At 39.1% G+C, this 20,181-nt stretch overlaps 1 protein-coding gene across 3 annotated transcripts in view; it reads left to right on the top strand.

Annotated features, from left to right (window-relative positions):
- Nucleotides 1-11,718, top strand: part of LOC139691988 (dual oxidase maturation factor 1-like) — a 350,529-nt gene extending 338,811 nt beyond the window's left edge. For 2 of the 3 annotated variants that reach the window (XM_071589978.1, XM_071589979.1), the window contains 3 exons: nt 7,064-7,275; nt 8,470-8,728; nt 10,508-11,718. In XM_071589978.1, the coding sequence (XP_071446079.1) occupies nt 7,064-7,275; nt 8,470-8,728; nt 10,508-11,033 (997 nt within the window). In that variant the 3' untranslated portion in view covers nt 11,034-11,718. The remainder of the gene's footprint in view (nt 1-7,063; nt 7,276-8,469; nt 8,729-10,507) is intronic. The other variant, XM_071589980.1, reaches the window with a different exon arrangement.
- The last annotated feature ends 8,463 nt before the right edge of the window (nt 11,719-20,181 follow it).

The following is a 20,181-nucleotide window of genomic DNA, read 5'->3' on the forward strand; positions in this document are numbered from 1 at the left end:
CCTTGATGGCCTTTTTGAGTTCTCTTCTAGCGTCCTTGAACTTTTCCTCCATTGTGGCAAACGTGGACTTCCCTCGGGCCCGTTGAGCTAGTCTGCGGGCCCGGTGACACTTACTTCGAAGACTTGTAATCCCTTCGCTCCACCAGTGTACCGGAGGTCGACTGTCATTATATTTCTTCCGCGGCATAGTTACATCACAAGCTTCAGTAACCCTTCGCATGACCTCCTCCACCTTTTCCGTCGCGTCTCCATAATTCACAGGACTAGTGTTCAACGCCTCGCAAAAGAGATCAGCTTCAAACAGCTTGGCTCTCCAGCCCCTTGAGTTCGATCTTGGTGGTTTCGCCCCTCGCTTCGCATCCTTGTTTATCTCCCACAGTATGGCCTGATGATCACTGTGGGTGTAAATGTCCTGCACCTTCCACGAGAAACGATCTCCCTTCACTAGACTACTGCTCACAAAGGTGAGGTCAACTATAGATGAGGACTCTCCCTTGACGAAGGTGGGCTCGCTACCTGTGTTGAGTAGGACCACATCTAGAGCCGACCAAGCCTCAAGCAGGGCTTGCCCCCTTGCATTCGTCTTCCTGCTGCCCCAGTCTATCGCCCATGCGTTGAAATCGCCGGCAATGGCTACCGGGAAGCGATCCTTCGCATCTGATACCAGCATGGTAAGGAAATCCTGGAACTCGTCCAGAGTCCAACTGGGTGGTGCATAGCAGCTGTAAAAATGTACACCCTGGACCTTTACTCTCACAAAACCTTGGACCGTCTGGCAGCCAGAATCCTGAAATGGAGACCTCCCGCAGGACCAGATCACAGCCTTTCCAGTTCCATCGAACACCCAAGGTTGGTTACCCCGATGCCTGTAGGGTTCCGAGAGGATGGCCAGGTCCGGCTTCAGCTCCCGCACCGTCTGCATAAGCAGATCCTGTGCTACCCTGCAATGTTGGAGGTTGAGCTGCAGTACCCTCATTTCCTGAGCTTAACAGCAACCTGGAGTGCCCGCACATACACCGGGCATCGACGACTGCCTGCTATATGGCTAGCAAGCTCCATGTCACATTTGCCATCACATAGTGCACAGTGCGCATCCGCCTTGCACTCCGCGATTTTGTGACCTTCTTTGCCGCATTTGATGCAGCACCTTGACCTGTCTACTTCACTTTTGCAGTTTCTAGACAGATGGCCAAAGCCCCAGCATTTGAAGCACTTCAGGGGCCTCACTATCTCCCTTATACGGCAAGAGGTCCATCCAATGCGGATGTGCTCACGCTCCAAGAGCTTCTTGGCCACCAGTGCTGACAGTCTTACGACCGCAGTCTGGGTTCTGTCGTACGTGAACCTGAGTGATTTAACCGATGCCAACGTTATGCCACAGTCTTCGCCAAGGTCGCGCTGGATGGCCTCCAAAACTTCTTCCTTTGTAGTAACTTCGTCCATGTCCTTAATTTCCACATCCAGCTCTTGCGTTTTGTGTGTGTGTGTGTGTGTGTGTGTGTGTGTGTGTGTGTGTGTGTGTGTGTGTGTGTGTGTGTGTGTGTGTGTGTGTGTGTGTGTGTGTGTGTGTGTGTGTGTGTGTGTGTGTGTGTGTGTGTGTGTGTGTGTGTGTGTGTGTGTGTGTGTGTGTGTGTGTGTGTGTGTGTGTGTGTGTGTGTGTGTGTGTGTGTGTGTGTGTGTGTGTGTGTGTGTGTGTGTGTGTGTGTGTGTGTGTGTGTGTGTGTGTGTGTGTGTGTGTGTGTGTGTGTGTGTGTGTGTGTGTGTGTGTGTGTGTGTGTGTGTGTGTGTGTGTGTGTGTGTGTGTGTGTGTGTGTGTGTGTGTGTGTGTGTGTGTGTGTGTGTGTGTGTGTGTGTGTGTGTGTGTGTGTGTGTGTGTGTGTGTGTGTGTGTGTGTGTGTGTGTGTGTGTGTGTGTGTGTGTGTGTGTGTGTGTGTGTGTGTGTGTGTGTGTGTGTGTGTGTGTGTGTGTGTGTGTGTGTGTGTGTGTGTGTGTGTGTGTGTGTGTGTGTGTGTGTGTGTGTGTGTGTGTGTGTGTGTGTGTGTGTGTGTGTGTGTGTGTGTGTGTGTGTGTGTGTGTGTGTGTGTGTGTGTGTGTGTGTGTGTGTGTGTGTGTGTGTGTGTGTGTGTGTGTGTGTGTGTGTGTGTGTGTGTGTGTGTGTGTGTGTGTGTGTGTGTGTGTGTGTGTGTGTGTGTGTGTGTGTGTGTGTGTGTGTGTGTGTGTGTGTGTGTGTGTGTGTGTGTGTGTGTGTGTGTGTGTGTGTGTGTGTGTGTGTGTGTGTGTGTGTGTGTGTGTGTGTGTGTGTGTGTGTGTGTGTGTGTGTGTGTGTGTGTGTGTGTGTGTGTGTGTGTGTGTGTGTGTGTGTGTGTGTGTGTGTGTGTGTGTGTGTGTGTGTGTGTGTGTGTGTGTGTGTGTGTGTGTGTGTGTGTGTGTGTGTGTGTGTGTGTGTGTGTGTGTGTGTGTGTGTGTGTGTGTGTGTGTGTGTGTGTGTGTGTGTGTGTGTGTGTGTGTGTGTGTGTGTGTGTGTGTGTGTGTGTGTGTGTGTGTGTGTGTGTGTGTGTGTGTGTGTGTGTGTGTGTGTGTGTGTGTGTGTGTGTGTGTGTGTGTGTGTGTGTGTGTGTGTGTGTGTGTGTGTGTGTGTGTGTGTGTGTGTGTGTGTGTGTGTGTGTGTGTGTGTGTGTGTGTGTGTGTGTGTGTGTGTGTGTGTGTGTGTGTGTGTGTGTGTGTGTGTGTGTGTGTGTGTGTGTGTGTGTGTGTGTGTGTGTGTGTGTGTGTGTGTGTGTGTGTGTGTGTGTGTGTGTGTGTGTGTGTGTGTGTGTGTGTGTGTGTGTGTGTGTGTGTGTGTGTGTGTGTGTGTGTGTGTGTGTGTGTGTGTGTGTGTGTGTGTGTGTGTGTGTGTGTGTGTGTGTGTGTGTGTGTGTGTGTGTGTGTGTGTGTGTGTGTGTGTGTGTGTGTGTGTGTGTGTGTGTGTGTGTGTGTGTGTGTGTGTGTGTGTGTGTGTGTGTGTGTGTGTGTGTGTGTGTGTGTGTGTGTGTGTGTGTGTGTGTGTGTGTGTGTGTGTGTGTGTGTGTGTGTGTGTGTGTGTGTGTGTGTGTGTGTGTGTGTGTGTGTGTGTGTGTGTGTGTGTGTGTGTGTGTGTGTGTGTGTGTGTGTGTGTGTGTGTGTGTCTGTGTGTGTCTGTGTGTGTCTGTGTGTGTCTGTGTGTGTCTGTGTGTGTCTGTGTGTGTCTGTGTGTGTCTGTGTGTGTCTGTGTGTGTCTGTGTGTGTCTGTGTGTGTCTGTGTGTGTCTGTGTGTGTCTGTGTGTGTCTGTGTGTGTCTGTGTGTGTCTGTGTGTGTCTGTGTGTGTCTGTGTGTGTCTGTGTGTGTCTGTGTGTGTCTGTGTGTGTCTGTGTGTGTCTGTGTGTGTCTGTGTGTGTCTGTGTGTGTCTGTGTGTGTCTGTGTGTGTCTGTGTGTGTCTGTGTGTGTCTGTGTGTGTCTGTGTGTGTCTGTGTGTGTCTGTGTGTGTCTGTGTGTGTCTGTGTGTGTCTGTGTGTGTCTGTGTGTGTCTGTGTGTGTCTGTGTGTGTCTGTGTGTGTCTGTGTGTGTCTGTGTGTGTCTGTGTGTGTCTGTGTGTGTCTGTGTGTGTCTGTGTGTGTCTGTGTGTGTCTGTGTGTGTCTGTGTGTGTCTGTGTGTGTCTGTGTGTGTCTGTGTGTGTCTGTGTGTGTCTGTGTGTGTCTGTGTGTGTCTGTGTGTGTCTGTGTGTGTCTGTGTGTGTCTGTGTGTGTCTGTGTGTGTCTGTGTGTGTCTGTGTGTGTCTGTGTGTGTCTGTGTGTGTCTGTGTGTGTCTGTGTGTGTCTGTGTGTGTCTGTGTGTGTCTGTGTGTGTCTGTGTGTGTCTGTGTGTGTCTGTGTGTGTCTGTGTGTGTCTGTGTGTGTCTGTGTGTGTCTGTGTGTGTCTGTGTGTGTCTGTGTGTGTCTGTGTGTGTCTGTGTGTGTCTGTGTGTGTCTGTGTGTGTCTGTGTGTGTCTGTGTGTGTCTGTGTGTGTCTGTGTGTGTCTGTGTGTGTCTGTGTGTGTCTGTGTGTGTCTGTGTGTGTCTGTGTGTGTCTGTGTGTGTCTGTGTGTGTCTGTGTGTGTCTGTGTGTGTCTGTGTGTGTCTGTGTGTGTCTGTGTGTGTCTGTGTGTGTCTGTGTGTGTCTGTGTGTGTCTGTGTGTGTCTGTGTGTGTCTGTGTGTGTCTGTGTGTGTCTGTGTGTGTCTGTGTGTGTCTGTGTGTGTCTGTGTGTGTCTGTGTGTGTCTGTGTGTGTCTGTGTGTGTCTGTGTGTGTCTGTGTGTGTCTGTGTGTGTCTGTGTGTGTCTGTGTGTGTCTGTGTGTGTCTGTGTGTGTCTGTGTGTGTCTGTGTGTGTCTGTGTGTGTCTGTGTGTGTCTGTGTGTGTCTGTGTGTGTCTGTGTGTGTCTGTGTGTGTCTGTGTGTGTCTGTGTGTGTCTGTGTGTGTCTGTGTGTGTCTGTGTGTGTCTGTGTGTGTCTGTGTGTGTCTGTGTGTGTCTGTGTGTGTCTGTGTGTGTCTGTGTGTGTCTGTGTGTGTCTGTGTGTGTCTGTGTGTGTCTGTGTGTGTCTGTGTGTGTCTGTGTGTGTCTGTGTGTGTCTGTGTGTGTCTGTGTGTGTCTGTGTGTGTCTGTGTGTGTCTGTGTGTGTCTGTGTGTGTCTGTGTGTGTCTGTGTGTGTCTGTGTGTGTCTGTGTGTGTCTGTGTGTGTCTGTGTGTGTCTGTGTGTGTCTGTGTGTGTCTGTGTGTGTCTGTGTGTGTCTGTGTGTGTCTGTGTGTGTCTGTGTGTGTCTGTGTGTGTCTGTGTGTGTCTGTGTGTGTCTGTGTGTGTCTGTGTGTGTCTGTGTGTGTCTGTGTGTGTCTGTGTGTGTCTGTGTGTGTCTGTGTGTGTCTGTGTGTCTGTGTGTGTGTGTGTGTGTGTGTGTGTGTGTGTGTGTGTGTGTGTGTGTTACGCCATAGTGTGTGGAATTACGCCATTCAATGATACACTATGGGAGCCGTTAAAAAATGCGAGCCAGGCAATTAACAGAGAAGCCATTTACACCAAGCAACTTCGGCACGATCCCTTTAAATCCCTCCACTACTATCTGATTGAAGATCCCCTTGCCGCGATTAACCACGATTCCACCGAACCCGTGCGCTTTCTTCATTTAGGGTTCCGCGCCCACCAGGTGAATTTTAATTCCATTCGTTATCATTTCCCCAAGAAAGCAACAAGGCCTTCCCCTTCATCAGAATCTTTCCATTCACTGATATCTCCGATAGTGGTCTCCGCCGTGCCACCCAAAGCAATTAAATAATTTTTACGGACATTCATGACCTCTTCTTGTCCGATAATTCCTTCAAAGGTGGTTTGACCTCCACACCCATATTTTCCATTACCGTGCTTCTCTAAGTGGGAAAGTTTTTTATTTTGGGAAGAAAAACAATTACTTATATTAATAACTATCCTCGGAAGCTTTCTCCTCTGAGAATTGGGGAGTTTAAAACGTTATGGGTACTCAAGTGACAGAAAATTCACTTAACGTTTGTGGAAACTTATCTTTGTTGGCCATCTCTCTTTTTAGCTCAGGAGCGCTTTCTCAAAAAAGTAATAATCTCATTGATCGATTAAAAACCCTGATTCTTGATCGTTTGCATGAGCCCCTCGCATTGCTCGGAGATTGGATTCTTTTCGTAGCAATCTAACAAGAAAACTCCTCAAACAAATGCATTTTTGGTTGAGCCTAGCATTTTCTATTGCGGTTGAAAAAATCTGGAAATATGAGCCCACTATTTATTTCCTCTTTTCAATCATTCATTTCCTTTGGGGGTCAAAGGCGAATGTATCTCTTTTTCTGTACATTCGTATTTTGGAATTTGGCAGTCTACCTATTCATTAGGTATTACCTAGAACTGGCTAAATCAAATGATAATTTAAGGTACGTTATATCTCGTGTCCTCCATTAGACCTTGAGAAAAAACTATTATAAAAGAAAATGTTTCGAGAACGCCAAATCTGATTATCGATTCGATTAGTGATTGCTGTCGATTAGCGAAACTGTGTTGCATATCGAATTAAAATATTCAACAAATTGACTTTTTACCAACTGTGACCTAATTTTGTTCATTTTTAGCGAGCATTCAATAATAATAGCTTTGATATGATTTTGGGGGATAGCGGTGTGTCCTGAGAGTCAAGGTGGATCGTATGAATAGCCGTACGAAGTACACATCACCTAACACGCATCTATTCTTTTTGGACGGAATTCCCGTGATATTCATTGCTCCCAGTAGCTTTCCAAACACTAATCCACGCAACAACAGGGCTATTAGATTAGTATTTAATTGTGACGTGGGTAATAAATAATACTAGCTGTATGTTATTTCATTATTGTTTCTATTCGGGACGCCGTAAGAGTTATTAATTTTTCTCTTTGAGAAATCATGGATCTCCAAAAAAAACCTGTGAAACCGAGCTGCATTTTGTTTGCATTTCCTAAGTGAACTTTTCAGTGATATATTTAGATAACCAGCTGATTATCTACAATGATGCCTATCTACGCCTGAGTTAGATTTAAATGATGAAAACCTATGCAGTGCCTTCGTAAACTTTTAAATAAGAAAAACTGACCAGTTGCAAAACTTGCGTGATACAAGAGTGGATAGATAATTTCGGGAGATTTCGTATGGAGAGAAAAGTGTGTTTAAATGTGTGTAAAATTCGGAGTAGTGTACGCTCCTTTAATAACTATTCAGTGCTCAACACATTTTATAATGACAGCGATGCACTTTTAATTTCATTTCGTCTTTGAATTAGTCTGCATAATGCGCTTTATCCATCAAATCTCCCACCGGTGAACATTGCTCTCTCGCGTTACATGTGCTCGTCAAAATCTCAATAGCAAATCCACGTTACATATGTGTATACAGATATCTGTGAGCGGGACCACCCCGCCCACGTCTTCATGATCCCCATGAGCCTTAGCTCGACTATGTTTGTCTAAGCTTATCAACTAATTGCAGCCATTTTTTTCTCTTTTCTCAATCAATTTCTTCAGGGCGGCCTTTGCATCGTGGATTTTCATGAACATTTTAATAGCAGTTGTGCCTCGTTACGGCGCCTACGCAATGATCCTAACGGGTGGACTCATGCTGGGCTCGGTGCTCGTGTACACGATCCTGTTACCGGACCACCCACTCCACGTGCCTTTTGAAGAAGGAGTGTTAAGGTTCCGCCTCGGTTGGTGCTTCTGGGCGGTGGTCGTCGCAGGTAAGATACACCCAAGCCCAAATCACTTACTGCAACAAGAGAATGGCTTCCATTGTTTAAGAAAAACAGTGGCTGAGTAATGCTCAGGGAAATCGCCCCATGTGGGTTTCGGGGCGTTCTTTAGAAACGATCGGTTTGAGGCATTTATTATACACATCTGGGGCGTTTATGCGTTGATCGTATCCATCTCATTCAACATCTGACCTCTACGATATCAGTTTCCGACCACACAATTCAAAATTGTAAAGAAGAAAGGTGGCATTTTGTTTTTGGAAATTAAACATACAAATAGTCTAATATTTCCGTGTGGGTTGGTTTGAAAGTTAAATAATTGTTTACACTGCATTACAAATTAAGCGTTTTGAAATTTACACGATATTTTTCACTTTATCCCGCCTAAAATTAGTCAAGTATATGAAATAATTCTTTAAGTATTTAATAATTCCAATTTACTTCTTACCTTCTGAGAAAATGGAATTGAGGTGGCATGGTAATTTCTACATTTTTTCATTATCTTCAAATGTTGATAATTGAATGGTCTTTTGTTGGAGGATGGTGAAGTTTTTATAAATTGTACTTTAGTATCTAAAATCATTTACATTTGCATAATTGCAGGGCTATTAAATAAAATTCTGGGAAGTTTAGGGGTACACTTTCCATCCTGATAATAATCACTAAGGAGAAGAAAGTAATATAATCCATTCAAGTGGATTAAAAAGGAAACAAAATTCAATTTTCTTCTAAAATAATAATCTTGTTTCACGGCTGAGCCTACATTTTTTTACAAAACAACTTGCAACCTCACGTCAACACCCCACATTAAATGTTTGTTGACTGTCGAGAGTAGTGACCAATAGCATTAATCCCATCAGTGCTGATAAATGGTATTTGGATCAAGGTGTCAAGATTTTCAGAGGTATGGCCAAAATTGTTTTATTCTAATGATTCATCATTTAAATAGAAATTTTGAGAGAGATGGAATCGTTAGAAATTTCCTCAAACAAATGCTACTAATATTGAATGAAGATTTCAGTTTAGTGAAAATAATTTTTTTTTTTAATATATCAGTTGAAACTTGAATTCATTGAATTTAGTTACAAAAATTTTTTAATTGATCATTGATTAATGATTTTAGAGTAATTGAAACCATAGCGATTCTATATTATCTTCAACTTTCTAATTTTGCAATTTTAGGTGCACTATGCATTTTTGTTGGAGTTGTGATAGCAGCAGTCGATCTTGTCTTTCCTCATCGATTTTCCACAATCCTGGAGGTTGATTATGACACGCCATATGACAGGCACATTATAATTGAGGAGAGTCATCACTATCAAAGGAATAACAAACGAAGAGGTGGAAGTGCCAAGAGCACATCTGGAGGCCCTCCTGCAGCCAATGGTGGAGCCAGCCTCGAGGAACCAGCTGCCGCAGGTTTAGGATCACGAATTCTCAGGTCAGTAAATTGGTTATCACTCATTTCTTAATGAAACACAATTGAAGAATCTGATATTCAATACATTTCCTAATCCATTTTCTAGATTTATTTTTTAATGTTCACGTAGAATGAAAGTAAACGTCTGCAATTTGATGGCACGAGACCATATCATTTTAGTGTCTAAGAAAAGGAAGTTTATTTAAAATTCTTTTCAATGAACATGTATATTCATATAGAACATATATTTTCAATCAGAGGATTCCTCTTTCTCCTTTGATATTGTCTACTGGATTTTAATCTGATTATGGACACGAGTAAGATAAGTCTTAACACAGGTACCATACAAAAATTGAGCTGCTTTCTTAGCTGAAATGCATTCTTAGCTGATATTAATTAAAAATTAAAAGTATTTTCCATATTTATATATTGTTGCAATAAGGATTTCATATGAAGCTATTGAAGTTAAATTCTAAAATAAAAATATGAAATAGTTTTAGTGTTGCTATGATAGAGATATTGGTGGGAAATTGTTTGTTCTACCTGTACTGACATTTTGGCGACATATATGAAATAGTTTTAGTGTTGGTATGATAGAGATATTGGTGGGAAATTGTTTGTTCTACCTGTACTGAAATTTTGGCGATATTGGCTACATTTTCTAGTTCAAACTCTGGCAGAGGAAGAGTTTCAAAGTTTAAAAAATGAAGTGATTGAGTCATAACATCCAGTTATATATGCAACTTATGTGACAGAAAATTCAGTATTAAATTCTATTTCAAATTATTACAAAATTATTATAGCCAGGAATGATATACACCACAGGACTTCACTGTGTTGATAGTGAAATTGAACCCCTATAGTCTAAAAAGTTGGCATTGAAAATCATTAGTTGAAATCTAAATGAGTGTATTTAGAATGGAACTGTATGATACCAATTCTGAACTATTTAAAGGAGTTATTCCTATGATACAGATATCTGATGAAATTTCATTTAGAGTCATGTGGAAAATTTTGGTAACTAGTTCTAGTTGGTTTTTTTAAGAGAGCTAAAATGTTTAAACTCTGATTTTGAAGTAGTTCTGGAGTAGAAAAACATCACCCGCTGTTACTATGAAACCATCATGCACTGCCTAAGTGGTTACCACTTGATATGTACCCATATGGTTCATTTTTGTGAGGATGGGACAATTTTTTTTAGTTTACTTTTATAGATTTTTCTTCAGTATGAGGGAAGCTAAGAGAGTTAATAGAAGATCTTCTGAAGAATATTTGAAAGAGAAAATCATGGTTCATTAATCTTCAAGCAAGAAATGTGATAAAGGCCCAATACAGCAAGTGGGTGTGATTAAAGTTGACATTAATACAATGTCTTTGTATGCAGAGGGCCCAGGATATTTTTTATGGAGGCTGCTCATTTATATACCATAGGAGGTATTTCATTAGCACTCAAATCGCTACAGAAAACTACTTCTGCCAATAATGCCATCTCCAGCATATACAAGCACTGTGGACCCTTGTTTTATTTGGCTGTTATAAATATTTCTTTGCTTGGAATTAAAAGACCATTATGGAGGTATAGATTGTCCTATATCTCCATGATGACTATTTATCAAGGTTGCATGGATATTTAGGGCCAATCCCTGATATGAATAGTATGAATAAATTATTGGATGTATGCAAAGGCTTTACTACAAGGTGTATATATGTACACACACACATGTTTATTTTAGAATAAAAATAACATAACAATTTTGGAATATGGATACTTATTTAAATTTGTATATTTTGTCCATCAAGCAGAAGACTATCTAAGAGGGAAAAACAATTCCAAAATGTGACCGGCCTTGACAATGGTGCATTTGAGATGGACCCACCCAAGTCCCCATGGAGATATCCACATTTGATGCATCACCAGCGCTTTAATTTCGGAAAACCTGTGGAACAACCCTTAGCTCAACACAGAGGACTGCAGAGAATCTCTGGCATGGCTGGCCCAGGTGCTGAGCTTAATGGCAAACCAAACACGAGAGTAGTTAGCTTTAGGCGGCAGAGTCGTCCAGAGCCCTCGATTGTTCCTAACTTTCGCCGTAGTGATTCACAGGACTCGAGTACCTCCTCAGCTGCAAGTAGCGAAGGTTGGGTTTCTGGCAAAAGACACGATTCCACGGGCTCGAGTGGGGCATCAAGCCTCGGTCTTTCATTCCTGGACAGAGGTTTTAGAATGGTCCCGAGTGGTGAGAGCACGACAGAGCCCTGTCCTACAGTGTTACCAATTTCAAACAGCAGTCAGCCAATTCTCAACCCACTGAAAATAGTGAGGTGAATGTGTACATCTGTTCCAAAAATTTGATTTGTGATTCAAAAAATGATATATCAAAGGTTCAACACATTACTATGTGTTGCACTCATAAGAAGGCTGTTTCCTCGAGTGTTATTATGATTTCATTTATATGAGTGTGATGTGCTATTGTGTCTTTCTGGCAATGAACTGAGAAAGTTCCTGCTCGTTTGAGCCATTAATTTGTGTACACTCTGTGAAGTAATATTATGTAGTGTAAAAATAGATTATTATATAGACTATGAGAGAGTCAAGGGGTAATCCTTTAAAGCCCTTGATTGGCTCAGTATTTCATCTAACAATATGTATAAAAATTGTTTTAAGGTAACAACTCAACATAATTGCTGAAAGAGTTTTAAGCATTTAAATTTGCATGCATGCACATGCAAATAAAAATAATTTCATGGCTGTTATTCTATGTAGTATTTTCTCCTGACCCCAACTACTCATGAGAAAATGTTTAAATTTTAACCAATGACTACATTTACTATTTGTGAGTAATGAGTCAAGTGCTCAATATATATTTTTTAAGTGAAAGGGTTATTATTTCCCGTAAGTTTATGGGATGTTGAAATCTCATGTTACCCAATATCACATAGCAATTAAGAACTGAAAGAAAGATTGTATTTGTGCCAAATACTGAGACCATGTTCTTGATGCTGATCGAAGCAATGGAAATGTTATATTTTGTAAAATAAATCTTTTACCTAAATGGTAAAATATCTTTAATATTAAAAGACTTTTGACTTTCCCTAATATACACATCATTTAATATTTTATTCTGTATCACATACTTCATGTGTGTTCCCACTGTTTAGTTAATGGTAAAAAATCGATAAACAAAGGAAGATATTTATTTGAAGAATGATGATTTACAACAAAAAGCATCAGGTAGAGCAGATTGTTAGTACCACTAATTAGTAGGTACTGACAATATTAGAATATTTGATGAAGATAAAGAGTTTTTAATAATCTTAGTGCGAACTGTACAAGTTTCATATAAAGTCAATGTGCATACCAATTAAATGTAGGATTGGGATGGTGTGGTGGCTAACGTACTGGCTTCCTACCCAGAGGGACTGGGTTTGAATTCCAGAGGTGGAAGATATTTTTAGTGGTATTGCGGTCCTTACTTCAGCTGCTTTGAGCACTTTGAGTGAGTGCAATGTCCGTCGGATGGGACATTGAGCTGCGGGCCCCTTGGCACCTTTCGTTAAGAGTAGGCTAATGCCATCACCAAGTTTTACTCCACCCTTCATCCTTTCTTGTCCATCCCTAATGGCGCAAATAACCTCAGCTGTTAGTTGCTTCCCCTAAAAACTACTACTAATACCAATTAAATGTTGCAAAAATGGGGGTTTGATCCTCACTCAATAACCTTTACTGGCACAGAGGCTCCAGAGTATCGTGGAAGATAAAATAAATTACATAATGTTTGGATGGAATTTAAAATACAGCAAAATGAGTTCATTTCATTTCCTTAAGAAGCAATTGTTGTAAAATGATGTATTGTAACATGATTTAATAACTTATGATATATATCAACATGGAAAAACTTAAAAATGGAAGATTTAGAGAACGCTGAGAGAATGATGTGGTGGTAGATAGTACTGAGAGCATGAGTGAGAATTTTGTCGTACATAGTTTTTACCCTCTCTATGGACTAAAACTTTGGCATGGTGGAGGAGTTGCATTTTCCTTGGATCCATCAAGCTGTGAAAATCATGTGAAAATTTTATTGATGATGTCACATTACAAACATCATGACAGGAAAAAATATGATGATACAAATAAAAACATGAGACCTAGAAACTACAGGACTGTACCCATGGGGGCAATGCAGGAGGAAAGGCCTCCAAGGTTAACAACACATCGATATCTTTGTACAGTGAAGTGACTGGCAGCAGGAAAGAAGATGCAGAAGAGGGTCATTGGTATCAAATAGGAACTTGGAATGTCAGGATGATGCTAAGGGCAGGGAAGTTTGAAAACATTAAACAAAAGATGTAGGGAGAAAGTTTTGACTTTTTAGGGTCTGTACAAGTAAGGAGGAAAGATCAGAATAAAGAAAGGTGGGGATTATTGGAGCCATAGTTATTTATTTATTTTATGAGTTTATTTGGGTGAGATTGAGACCTTATAGTCCTTTCTTCCACCTCACCCCTACACATTACAGGTACAATGAAGTACAATGAAGACAATCACAAACATCCATGCCTTGGGCGGAGAAAAACCCACCTAGACGGGACTCAAAACCACAACTTTTGGATCAGCAGGAAAGGGCGTTACCCCACTGCCACTGGGGCTGGCAGTTACAGGGTAATAAGGAACAGAGGGGTAGCAAATCAATGTGTGGTAGCTATAGTAGTTAATACAGAACTAAAGAGAGTTGTATTGAATATGGAACAGGTGAAAGGCCGAGTATTGTTTGTAGCATTAGCAGTAGACCCAGTCAATATAGTGGTAATCTGGGAGTGAATGCCTACAAGCAGCAGAGAAATATAAGTGGATAGTGTTTATGATCAGGTGGACATAATTATTGAGAATGTACTTGAAAGAAAACTAATAATAGTGATGGGGGATCAAAGTGCAGTGGTAGGCCCATCAAAAAATTCTACCCTATCCAGGAAGACTATTGATAATAGTATTTGTTTAAATTGTGAGAAAATTGCAAAATTAACACCTATCACTTGGTGGAGGGTTCACACCCCACCCCATTAAAAATAATGTGTTGACATTTCCCAAAGAAAATAAGTCAAATGGATTGACAAACAATGACTTTGGTTGTGAAATAGGACCTTGATTTATGGAAAATGGCATGTATAGGGATTGAGTGGAAAAATTAAGAAAATATCAAAAAATTGAACTAACCATTAGGGGTAGATATCATGGTGATAACAGGAATGAAAAAGAAGAACTAAGGACAGGAATTGATTGGTGGTTATATTCTTTTCTGAAGTGCAGTAGAAAAAAACTTGTAGATCAAAATGTTGGGTAGCTGTTCTTGCAAATAAAGGAATGGAAACTAGAAGATGAAGGAAGGAAGAGTTGGAAGGAAGCTAATGTTAGGATAATAAGAATAACAATGCATGTGTATGACATGTAATTGAAAGTAATAGGGGTATATTGCCCTAATGAAAATGCTCCAACTAGAGATTTTTTCAAGGACTTACTTTGGAGAAGTGGTATCTGGCTGCTCAGATGAACATAAGTTATTAATAATGGGTAATGAAAGAGTATAAAAGAGAATAAATGATGTAGTGGTTGTGTCCTTGGGGAGAAGACACAGAAAATGAAAATAGGAACAGATTGAATTTTGCAAAGAGAAGTTCTGTTCTTATGAATAAAAAATGTTAGCATAAAGAAATTCTTAGGTATACTTCCATTAATTTAATCTATCCAGAAAACTTCAATCAACTATAGACTATATCATTGCAATAAAATAGTGTTTAATCAAATAACAGGATTTTAGAGTAAAGTGAAGAACAGAGTATGAATCGGTTCATCACCTAGTTATTTCAGAAAAGATTTTTCCAGTTATGGCTAAAATAAAATATATTCTGTCGCAGGAAGAAAGAGTGAAATATTTATATCAACACAGACTCAAGAAAAGACTGCTAGCAGCCAATGAGGATTGGAATGCTAAAAAATCATGTGGTTTTGTGAAGTAATCAATTGTGGAAGCAGCTGAAGAAGTTTGTTGTCGTTGGCATAACTTTATAGAATTCACACAACATATTGAAATGAAATAAGGAGCTTTGTAATTCAACAAACTTTATTTCTGACACAACCTTGGTTTTGATGTTGGACATCATCATCAGATCATCATCATCATCTCCTGATGATGACGTCTAAAATAAAAACCTAGGCTGTGTCTTAAATAAAGTTTACCGAATTGCAAAGCTCTTTATTCCATTTCAACAGCTAAAGAAGCTTTAGGAAGGGAGAGAATAAATAAAGGAAGAGCTGAATGGTGACTGTAAAATCACTGGAATTTGTGATTGAATAAAAGAAACTGCATCAGAAAAGGTAAAACTCAAGGATTGTTTTAAGATTTAAATGGAGATAATTCAACCCATAAGGTCAATAAACTTAATACAAAATGAAAGGAAGATGCACGGGAAAAATTATGCAGGGAAATAGATCATTTATTGGGAGATAAAAGATCTGCAGAATCCTGGAGTATGCTATGAAAAATCAGCATGACAAACAATCCTGTGCTAACTCTACTGTTTTTATGGTGCAATTGAAACAGCAGTTCAAAGAACTATTAGTTGGGAAAATACGGAATAGAGAATAGCATGTAGAGCTCATTTTAGGAGGAAGGATGAAAGAAATTAAGGGAGGTAAGAAATGGAAAGCCAACTGGAATTGTGATAGAATTATGGAAATACGGATCTCTGCAAATGTCCAAACAGATTCTTGAAGAAGATGAAATATCAGAAGAATATGGTGTTTATTATTTATATATATATATATATATATATATATATATATATATATATATATATATATATATATATACGTATATATATATATATATATACATATATACGTATATATATATATGCGTATATATATATATATATATATATATATATATATATATATATATATATATATATATATATACACGTATATATATACAACCTTGATCAAAAAGTTCCCGGAATAACCACCGTGTGGCGCTCCCATCGTTCCGATTTGAGTTCTGTTTTTTTGTTAAATTGGTACATCTGTTGTTGATATTCCCTTTAAATCTTAGTGTCATAACTTGACATTTGCAAAAGTTACGGTCGGTTTTCGGTATGTCCATCAGTGCTTCCTGCGATTTTTCCATTACTTCCTCTCGGCTGCTAAAACGCGTTCCCCGTAATGGTTTTTTAACTCGATTGAACAGAAAGAAGTCACAGGGAGCCAAATCAGGTGAATTCGGTGGCTGTTGGATGGTATTTGTTGCATTTTTCGTCAAAAAATTACGAATAATGATAGCACTGTGCGACGGTGCGTTATCATGGTGCAAAATCCACGAGTTTTCTGCCCACATTTCTGGTCTCTTTCGGCGAATTGCTTCACGCAAACGTCTCATAACGCCCAAATAATACTCTTTGTTTACTGTCTGGCCTTCTGGCAAAAATTCATGATGCACTACACCGTTGTAATCCATGAAAACCGTCAGCATTGCCTTCTTTTTTGACTGAAAACGACGTGGTTTTTTTGGTCTCGGCTCATTTGGTGAACGCCATTCACTTGCCTGATGTCTGGATTGCGTGTCGTACTCATAAACCCACGTCTCGTCTCCAGTAATGATCCTTTTGATGAATGTGGGATCGGGTTCGGCCTCGCAAATCATGTCTTTTGCGACGTCAACACGGTCTCTTTTTTGCATGAAATTGAGGTCTTTTGGAACCAACTTTGCTGCTACACGACGGAAACCCAAATCATTAACCACAATGTCTTGGGCGGATCCATAGGCAATGTTCAAGTCCTCCGCTATTTCTCTGATGGTTAATTTGCGGTTATTGACCAACATTTCTTTTACTTTATCAATTTTTTCACCGACTTTCGATGTCGATGGTCTGCCACTGCGTTCATCATCTTCGATTGACTCACGACCACTTCTGAACCGCTCGTGCCACTGGTAAACGACCTTTTTTTTTAGAGAATCGTTGCCGAAACACTTTTCCAACATTTCCAACGTCCGTGCGCCACTAAATCCGTTTTTTACGCAAAATTTAATACAAGTTCGTTGTTGCAAATTTACGTATATATATATATATATATATATATATATATATATATATATATATATATATATATATATGTATATATATGTATATATATATATATATATATATATATATATATATATATATATATATATATATATATATATATACGTATATATATCGCCTCCCCTCAAAACTACTACTATATATTTATTTATTTATTTATTCATAATATAATGTATGCATGTGTGTGTGTATATATATGTATAATATAATAGCTATAAATAAAAAAGGGAATAGGAAGCACCCAAATAATTTTAGGGGGATAAGTGTTATGGCATCCATCAGTAGAATTTGTTGCGGTATTCTAAAAAAGGGTTGGAATATGAGATGCAAGGGAAGATCAGGAATGATTTTCTGCAGAGTAATTCTGTATGGATCACATTTTTAGCCTCAGGCAAATGAGTGAGAATATATATTTCAAGGGTCAGGAAATTCAGTTGATATTAATTAATTATTAATATCAAATGAACAACTAATATTTGAAAATAACCGTTTCTCTTTCAAAAATTTTTATGTCTTTGGCTTTTAAAAATTGATTTTACAGTCCAGTATAACAGAAATAAGAAAACAGGTTTCATAGTGATTTTTGCAATATGATGGTAAAGTTTGTTCAAAATTGTACTTATAAATCGTACATGAGCCTCCAATCTACGCTCAAGCTACAAAGAACAGGTAGTACACTGATGCAGTGCTATCTTCCATGGTTAAGTCTTTATCAATCTTCATATCTTTACTTAGCGCACCTATTCTTTCTGCTCTTTCATTGATGCAAATATTCTTGTAATATACCCATTGCTAGGGCCATTTTCCTGTAAAAACAGATCAAGCACATGAACTGATCCACCTGTTCTACTTTAAACTCTCCTACTTAAATGTTTAATGCCTAATATAATGTAAAACGAGTAATATGTTTCTCGTCTTTCTCTGACTGTTATCTATTGTCCAATAGAAGATTTCTAGGAAAAGAAATTGTTTTCGTTAAAAAATTCTAAATCTAAGTTATTTTATAAATGTAACCTTTGAAAGGAAAACGTTAACTTCCTGTACAAAAACTTAACGACGAGTGCTTGACATCCCTTCGGTCATTTACTCCCCGCCAATTCTTTCATGTGCTGACCACTGAGAATTCTGGAAATCATGTCAGTATTTGTTTAATTACCTAATTGCAAGACTATGTGATGTCTTCTATAGCAATGAGAAGGCTGAGCTAAACATTAAAGTGTGAGAATATCAATGATAACTTGTGGAATACTTAGGTCAAACAAAAAAGGGTATAGAAATGGGGTCATAGGAGAATATTTTTATTTATGAAATAACATTTACTAGCATATATGAGGGAATTGATGGCATGACTTTGAGGGGAAATGTAAAGAAAAGATTTTTGAGGAGTTTCATTTGTAGCATTATGATGTATATTTCGGAAGCCTGACGTTTTAGGAAAACAAATTAATTTTTTTGTAGGCTTTTGAAATCTAGGAATAGAGGATGGAGAATAAATCAAATATATATCGGTGTATGTCTATAATTCTTCATTTCTTACTTTATCTGTCCATTTAGTGCTGTCGGTGAAGGCTGAAGTTTAAATGGATAGATAAAGCAAGAAATGAAGGTCACTGAAGAGGAAAAGTCCACATGTAGCAAGGAAAAGAGCAAGATGGATTGGGCACACATTGAGACTATGAATTTGAATAGGATATAATAGAAGGAAAAATAGATTGAAAGATGTTAAGATAAAGGCTGAGAGAAACATATGTAGACCTAATAAAGAGGGATGAAGAACAGAAGAGCTACCAGGGAATAAGAGAATTATTATAGGATTAGGTAGAATAGAAGGTTGTAATTAAATATTTTTCTAATTAAATGATTGATGATAACTCAACATTAATACCTAGCCACCCAAAATTCATCTTGCATATGTTTGAGTGATAAGTTGTGTATATTTTGACAGTTTTTGCCCATTTTTATACATGTTCAAGGGGCTAATTATTGTACACAGCAGGTTGCTTTAAAGACACTCTCCAACTCCTCACACTGATTTGAACTTACTGTACCTAGCCCTGCCCTTCTGCAACCCAGCATCACTTTAGCTGCAAACCTTGAGTTACTAATAAGCATTGATTCAGTCCCTGCAATCATTGAAAGAATGAGAGGAATTAAAAAAAATTCTCATTAACCAATACATGTCCATTATCCCTGGCATGTCATTTTTGAGTCACAGTGGTAGAGACAATATGCAATATTCTGAATGATTGCCTTGAACTTCTACAGACCAACATATGTTTCTAGCATCGCCTATACTTGATGATATCAGGATTGACTACATGGAAATTCATCTTAAATAAAAGAAGAATACTTAGTATTTTCCAAACACTTTTTATTCAATGCTACTATTTTAACACATGGGCAAATAAAAAGTATGTGGAAAATACCTTGTATTCCTCTTTCACTCTAGGATCATCTGTTCTGAGACAGTCACCTCTGCTGAAGGCAAGAAATCAGCTCCGTATCCAGTTTTTTTCCAATGTTGAGAAAACAAATTAGCTGTTGATATACATGCAGCCCTCCGTTAAATGGCCCTGCTATGACCATTTCACTCCATCTTCCAACAAGGAAACCCCTGCTATTTTGCCGTGTGATCAAAGGGATGACCAAGGCTCATTGTCTTGCAGATTGTATGTAGTACAGTATGTACTACATTAAAAGGTTAATGAATAGCTTCATTTTATAGATTAAATTTGCAAACAATTACCAAATTTGTGTTGCCTTCATGGAGGACCAGAAAAGGTAGAGTTTGCATGTTCATTTCACATTTTTTGTGCCAACATATGCTGATATTGTCTGCAACTGATTCATCCACTAACTCTACGCACAATATGCCCATTTTGTGCACTGAGTGTTATGCGCCCAAGTTAAACCATTAAATTTTGTCATTTGGGTCCATAGTTCCATTTCTTCAAATTTCTACCTTTCCCAAATTTGCCCAAGGTGAATGTGATACTGTTCCAAATGGATTTATGCTGATTACCAAACTAGAAAAAGACATTTTACTGTTGCACTTGCATGGAATGACAGATGGAATTTCCTACATGAGTCTTCCTATTCTGAGCAATTGTATGCGTTTATGACAGATGTTACCCTTAAAAGCAGTGTTTCCCAAACTTTTTTGAGCCACCACCCCTTTGGATCCAAAAACCTATTCCCATCTCAATGCCTCCAAATCAATAGCTTTAAAATAATAATCAAAATCATACAACAAAACAACCAAATGAGGAACATTGAAATAATTAAATTAAAAACAATGACTAATCAAAGGTGTATTTGCAATCCAACAGATGTATAGT

This window comes from Hetaerina americana, unplaced genomic scaffold (genome assembly GCF_022747635.1).
Source record: "Hetaerina americana unplaced genomic scaffold, ioHetAmer1.1.p SCAF_4, whole genome shotgun sequence".
NCBI lineage: Eukaryota > Metazoa > Arthropoda > Insecta > Odonata > Calopterygidae > Hetaerina > Hetaerina americana.